Genomic DNA, 7183 nt, shown 5'->3' on the forward strand with positions numbered 1-7183 from the left:
ACTAAGATCTTGGTCAGAGCACTCTTTTTTAAGTTTGGTGCGTGCAGCTCTAACTTGTTCTTTCCAGGTTTCATAAAGTCTACTGAATATGTGCTCCTTCTGAGAGGTCTCTTGTTGCTTTATCTCCTGCATCTTTGGGGTTAACTTTCTCTCTCGTGAAGATTTCCTAGGTTCTACTGTTGCTGAAGTTGCGCCGGTACACTCCATCTCTGTTATTTTGCATATCTCTATTTGGGCATGAATGTCTCCTATGAGTAACTCTATTCTTTCTATTTCCACATCGTCAGTCTGTGACTGTAATTGTTCCCGTAATCTATACAATTCTTCACGAAGATACTGAGTTTGCTCTTTAACTTTACTGCCGAGTGATTCTTCTCCATGAACTGACATCGTACATGTTCTGAAGCGTTTGCGGAGCCTCTCTCTCGTCCAAACCAATATCTAGTCCGTATGGGAATTATTTGCAAAGCTGTACCGCTGGTAAACGCTGACCTCTGGTGACGAAATCGCGCTACTGTTCTCAATGGCGCCAGAATCGACGCTGCCGTTTTCTCCGTGAATCGGCCAACGAGTCTTTTCCACCGTTGTCTCCGGTTACACGCTGCTCCACGATTGCTTCCCTCCTCTCTTCTTCACAGGTACGTGCCGTTCTTTACTTCGAACTGTCGGCCATGCTGGCGGTACGTTTTCACTGTAACTGCACCGGTCCAATGGAATAATGGCCACGCTTCATACTGATGTCTTTATTAAGTCGTATGGCTTGACACCGTGAAAACTATTTAAAAAAAAAGGACGACAAACAACACTCAAATCTCAAGCCCAACACAGAAATGAACTTAATATTACAACTGCGAATAAACCATTACCGTGTGCGCCTCTTGGACCGTGAACAGAATTATTTACGTCCCTTGCGTATAACCCGCGATTCCTGTCAGGTCCCGTGACCAACTACGTCACTACGTCTTTTTTAAACATTTACATTCATGAATTACAAAGGAAATCTAATTTATAATAACTTTCATAGGGAACATTGCATAACCAAAACAACAAGTCTCTGGGACAGTTACACCTTGATTAAGAACATCATCAAGGTGGCGTTGTCGACAATTCAGTTAAACTCCTTGCCACGCCTCGGTTACACATGCGTTCAAGTACATAGTCCGAGATCCCTACACCAACTCATTACGTTGGTGTAAAGCAGGGTTTCTCAACGGGGGCGGCAGCGCCCCCTGGGGGGCGTTCGTAGAACCTAGGGGGGCGCTGGGAACGAACACGGGAGCGTCACAACTTTGCTTTGTGTATTGGTCATTATTTTTTACTTTTTAAACTTTCATGGTTTTCAAATATTTTCGGTGCAAAAATAGGATAACTGAAATAAAAAGCCTATCTTCATATGGGTTTCTAACCCCTCTATCGTCTCATCTACTTTTTACTTTATGCTCAGTGCCGTCATGATCGCTATAGTAACGCCGATAAACAAACCCACACAGCAAAAGGACTCCGCGGGGGATCCGCCGCGGATGTATTGCGGCTTCCGGGACGGACCCGCGAAACGGACCCGTATCGGCGTCCACTTGCCCTCAGTGACGGATCCGCTCCGAAGGCGGATCGAGGACCCGCAGTGGCTCCGCACTGCATCCGCTCCGCATCCGCGATTAAAACCTTAGATCCGCGGCGGGTCCGTTTGGGACCCGCAAATGTATACATACATAGGCCTACATCCGCCGCGGACCCGCAACGGACTCCTGGCTCATCTGGCCCGGGTCCGTTTTGGACCCGTTTATCTTATTTTCAAAATCCCTTCTTGCTGTAGGATAAAATAGGATAAACTAAACTATAGGATAAAACTAAAAACTATCACTAGAATTGGCTATTACAGCAATATAGGCCTAAGCTTAAATATGCATTCCTTCTATTTTTAACCTAACAATATTGTCAATAAACAACAAAAAACAGAAACAGAAATTAATATGTTTTATTCAACGTAAAACAATAAACATCTACATAAAACGTAGAACAAAAAAGTGGCATTTAGTGCAGGGGCGGAGCCAGAGGGACCTGATTGGCCACCCTAGGTGCCAACAACAACCCCCCCCCCCCCCCCCCTCAACAATTTTTGACATGAACTGCCTGCTCTGTGGTGTGGGTCTACTGCACACATATAAGGAATGACGCCCCTGATTTAGTGACAGACAGCCGGCGGGACACGTCTCCTCGCCGCCCGATCCGCCGCCAGGTTGAACCACCTGATCGCGTGCTTGCCTATCTCCGCGTCCGTGGCTGCCCGTGTGACCGTGTTTTTCCTTACAGCACCTGTAATCAAACAGACATATTTTATGTAATAGGTTTTTACTAACTTTTCGGGGCACCGCGGCGGCCGGAGCGGAGCTCCCGGGCGCGGTGCACGGCAGCCGGTCCCAGCGGTCGCGGTCCCCCGGCGGCCGTGCCCTGGCCGAGCTCCCGCGGTGCGCACTCCCGCGGGTACGGCGATTGAATACAGAAAGAAAAGCCGCCTCGGGGCACCGCGGCTGCCGGAGCTGAGCTGAGCTCCGCCACGCCCCGCGGCCGCCGTGCATCGCGGCTACAGTGCACAGGCCACCGTATCGTATTCAATCCCCGTGCCCGCGCGAGTGCACCGCCGGAGTCCGGGAGCTCGGCCGGTGCACGGCGACCGGGACACCGAAAGATGCGGTGCCCGAGGCAGCTCTTCTTTCTGTATTCAATCAACCGGAAACCCACAAGGAGCCCAGTGGTTCTCTCTCGCGCTCTCGCTCGCTCTCTCTCCTTCGCACACATGGTCCATAGATATGTTGTCTATGATGATGTCTATGATATATGTCTATGACTGTCAGTATTTATAAAACGGGTGGCTTAAATCAAGCGATCTGATTGGTTCCCAACTGTTGTATATTGAGCGTATACACACAGCTATGACGCCCGTTCAGTTTACAGAGTTCAGTATCACTCCGCGCCTAACTTGAACTGTTGTTATATATAAAAGCAATAGCATAGTTCACTGAAGCCTAAAAACATGTTGATTGCTGGAGAGGGTGGAAATGTTGTAAAGCAATAGGCACACGGTGAGTGAACTCGATAGTAGGCTAAATTGCCGGCGAACCGAGGTACCTCTAGCCTTCTCTCTGAAGGACGCTACAGTGTGTTGCATAGCAACCGCCGTACACTTTGCAGGCAGCCAGGAGGGACTACTTTTTTTGTATTATAAAAAAATGCTTTTTGCAAAATTGAGGGTGTCTATGACTTTCATTTCGCCATACTTACGTAACCGTTTTATAAAAGCAATAGATCACTTCAGTCAGTGGTATACGGTCATACCACAGCCTGTCGTGATCTATTGCTTAAATATATCTATGCCCATGGTCAACGCCAGCGACAAACTGAAGGAATCAAAAGTAGGAAGTCTCACAGCAGAGTGCATGTCAGAAAGGTAAGATTTTTGTTATTATCATTATTGCGCTGATAGTTAACAGGAATATTTTCAATAGCCTATTGTCCCTACTAAGTAAGACCTGACCGTGTCAGGTTTTCACTGACGCGCTATAGCTATTGCATTGTGTTATTAACATAACATCACTCATAGGCCTACCTGATTGAAAATCTGCGTATCAGGGAGTCATGATCATACTTTGTTTGATTTCGATAAAAAGGCATTAAACGTCCAAAAAAAGTATATGGTATAGTAGCCTACAGTCTAAAAAAGCCTGGCTAGGTCATATTGGTATGATGGTTGCTACGATATTTAAGGCTGCCCCAACATTTACTAACTATTGACTTTGAACGTAAATTTTAAATACTTACTGAAAAGCAAGGTCTTTGTTGCCATCTTACTAAAGGGCTTCTTGTTGTTAACACCCTTCCAGTTTATCTGGTGAGACACCTCATCGGTGAAGAGCCTGCCCAGGATGTTCCATGTCACCCTCTTCAAATCATGGCCTCCAATGGTGGCCAAAGAAGAAATCTAAAAGACATCTTTTTTAAATAGACAGCAAGGTAAACATTTCTAAGCTTAAGTTGCATTTAAAATGTTTTTGTTCCAGTTGAAAGTGTCCAGAAATGTAGAAAAACAGCTTATACGTTTAAAAAATCTTGTTCTCTTGGGTTATTTCTTTTCTAAACATGTACTTGGCTCACACCCTCATGGACCTGTGCCACCTTTACTCACAATGTCAAACCAGGGAGATTGTCACTCACTGACAGAATCTTACCACTGGGAAAAGGCAGTTCAGGACAGGCCTGTTCAGGGCTGCTTCAATATAATATTTGCAATAATCATGAACAATCAATAATCCTAATGGCACCATTCATATTAAGTAAGAAAACTCACCACTCTCTGTCGAGCTGTGTCATTTGACGAATCCTTTAAAAATGATTCAAAGGCCTCCACAGCCTCCAAATCCTCCAAGGGAAACTGGACATTGTCGGGCATTTGTATGTCTTGCCCCGGGGTGCTGTTCAGCCTGCTGCAAAGGAAGTTCACCTTTGCAACAAGCTGGTCTTGCTGCTGTTTGATGGTTTCCAGCAGGCTAAGGATGTGGACTTCAGTTGCTGTTGACAAACATGAAATATAGCTAAAATGTAGTGTATAAAATATATCACGTTTCAGTGCTTATCCTCATTACTCACAATACTGACATTAGTTATTGATAAAGTTTGAAGAAAATATGTGAGAGTTAGGGTTAGGATTAGGGTCAGAATTTCTTCCAAAATCTGTAGCATAGAATGACCCTCCAGTATTTGTCAGTTATTGCTTACCAGAGCAGGGAATGGGCTCATTTATTCTTCCCCCTCGCCATGTTGGTCTATAGGCCAAGGTAGAAGGAGAAGAGCCTGTAGAAGGCTCCTCTGATTGCCGCAGGTTCAGGGTTGATGCCGGGGGTGGAGGGAGATGAGGAGGGACTGCCGTTCCTGGCCCGTAGTGAGGAGGATGTCATGCGGTGTGCGAGAGGGGGAAAGAATTGTATTAAATGGCAGTCATCTGTTAATCATCACTGATAATACACATGGGACCGTTCTATTCACTGATATTTCAGAGATCAGTCCTTACCGTGAATAACTCTCTGCATGTTAAATGCGGGTGCAGGGAGATTTGGCAAAGGTTGCGGTCCTGCCCCATGGTAAGGTGCTAAGGGACAGAAATTGGTATTAAATGGTTAACCATGGTAGGCTGTGAGCTACAGGGCCAAACAATGGCAAACCTCTGGTGCATTCATTTGTATGTTTCAACATTTTGGTATGCACTACCTATTTCAATTCCATTAATGGATTGACAATGTATTTCAATACAATTTGATAATAATGAATGATAAATATTGCATGAATGCAGATATTTTTAACCAACACAGTCTCACCCCTATTCGTCAGATGCTTGACAATTTGCCCCTAAACGTTGTTTAACAACGTCTAGGGTACCCCCTCTTCGTCGTTCAACGACGGAAAGGGTCATCCGATAGTTTTGACCTCAAATACCTCTTCGTCGGATTTTGACGGAACGGGATTTTCGCGGACGAGGGCTATTGCAGGCGTGATCGTTGACGGTGGGGGGGTTGAGAAAATCTAAGATGGTAATGCAGATGCAATCTGTTGATTTGAAACAGAGTGACCATTGGCCACTGTATTCAATATTATTTCAGAGATCAGTCTTTACCTAGACTGTTTTCTTCAGGTCGAGGAGACCTGCTGCCTGGCACTCGGCGAGATGTTGGGGGAATGGATGGAGCTGGAGGAATGGATACAAGGAGAGGTGATAATTTTTAGCACTAAGAATGTTAACCATATCTTAATATTAATGTTATGATTTTGTTATTTTTGATGGCAAGAGGTTATGCCTTACTCTGCCAGTGCAATTGGCCATGCAACCCCGGAGATGTCAAATCTCCATCTTCACTCTCATCAGAGTCTCCAAAGCGATGGCTGTTAAGTAACCATATTATATTATTATTAGGGTTACTGCAATCCCAAAATCGCCAAATATACATACAGTATAGCACAAACATCTCTGGTTTATTTTTGAAATAACCTTCCTATCACTACAAAAACATAAACAAGACAGAACACACTTACACTGGCCTCCTCTGTCTTTTATCTGGAGGCCCACACTCCTGCTCTGCCTCAGACTGTAGGTCATGTAGGTCATTCCAATGTTATTGGAAAGTGATGGGGATGGGACATCAGGTTCAGAATCTGAACCTGTTGTCCCATCCCAATCACAATACACATCATCAAAATCCATGTCCTCTTCACTAAAATATTCATGTGAATCAAATGCATGAGCTGAAGAGGGTGGAGTAGTGTCCTCAGAGAGAACTCTGTCATCTGCCGTCATTGCCGTCATGTCCATCTCAGTCATGTCAGTCATGTCTGTCGTAATTTCAAGAAGCCTTTTTTGGACGTCAACACGTGCCCTTCGTCTTAAGGCGTTTAAGGAGACAGGCAGAGTCTTTCTATTCATTTTTGTTCTAAAAGAGACATTTCAGAAAGACAGGTTGCAATCATGTGTACAATTGATCATTGTTCCTAATGTAATGTTCCTAATCATTGTTCCTAATGTTGTTTTTAAATAAATACATTGTTGAATAGACTTTAGTGGTGTTTCATTGCTATAAACTAGACAAAAATAGAGAAAAAGAGCAACATTTGTGATTTAATAGATTTACTAGATTTACATTAAACATGTATGTGTGAGGCATTTTTCGTGGCCTATCTGCTTGGCCTTGACATGGTATAATACATTTTAATTTTGACTTACTTGATTAATCGAACCCAGCAGAGGAGGCAATGTTCAAAGTTGAAGCTGCAGAACACAAAATAGAAGATGATGGGGACCAAGTTCCATAATGCTACCATAAGAAATCACAAACAGGCGGGAACACCCATTCGTTGTCCAAACTGTGATTAAAATGTTGAAGCTTATAATTTTCATTACAAAGAGGATGGAAAAGGGGCAATAGACACTATGAGACCAAAATCGCCAAAATGCAAACTTAGCTAGAAGCTAGCGCTAAACCATTATCAGGGAGCCTGGGATATGCTTTGATCGAGGTTATTTTTAAACATTAGGCCTATGTTAACGTATGGCATGATAACTCTCAAGCGCAGCGCACACCGGCCGCGCCGCGCAGCGCAGCGCCCCCATATTTCCGACGGACGAGCCCACACCTTGCCGCGC

General features: G+C 44.5%; 1 protein-coding gene across 1 annotated transcript; it reads right to left on the reverse strand.

Annotated features, from left to right (window-relative positions):
* Positions 1–1969: 1969 nt before the first annotated feature.
* On the reverse strand, positions 1970–6151 carry LOC311355442 (uncharacterized protein; the record flags this gene model as incomplete). The annotated part of the gene is made up of 6 exons (XM_084475204.1): positions 1970–2313; positions 3817–3976; positions 4343–4563; positions 4771–4923; positions 5063–5140; positions 6079–6151. The coding sequence occupies 6 exons, from the start codon at positions 6149–6151 to the stop codon at positions 2183–2185; spliced, it is 816 nt and encodes a 271-aa protein (XP_084331330.1). The 3' UTR covers positions 1970–2182.
* Between the last annotated feature and the right edge of the window lie 1032 nt (positions 6152–7183).

Source organism: Micromesistius poutassou, assembly GCF_964030765.1.
Source record: "Micromesistius poutassou genome assembly, chromosome: 11".
NCBI classification, from domain to species: domain Eukaryota; kingdom Metazoa; phylum Chordata; class Actinopteri; order Gadiformes; family Gadidae; genus Micromesistius; species Micromesistius poutassou.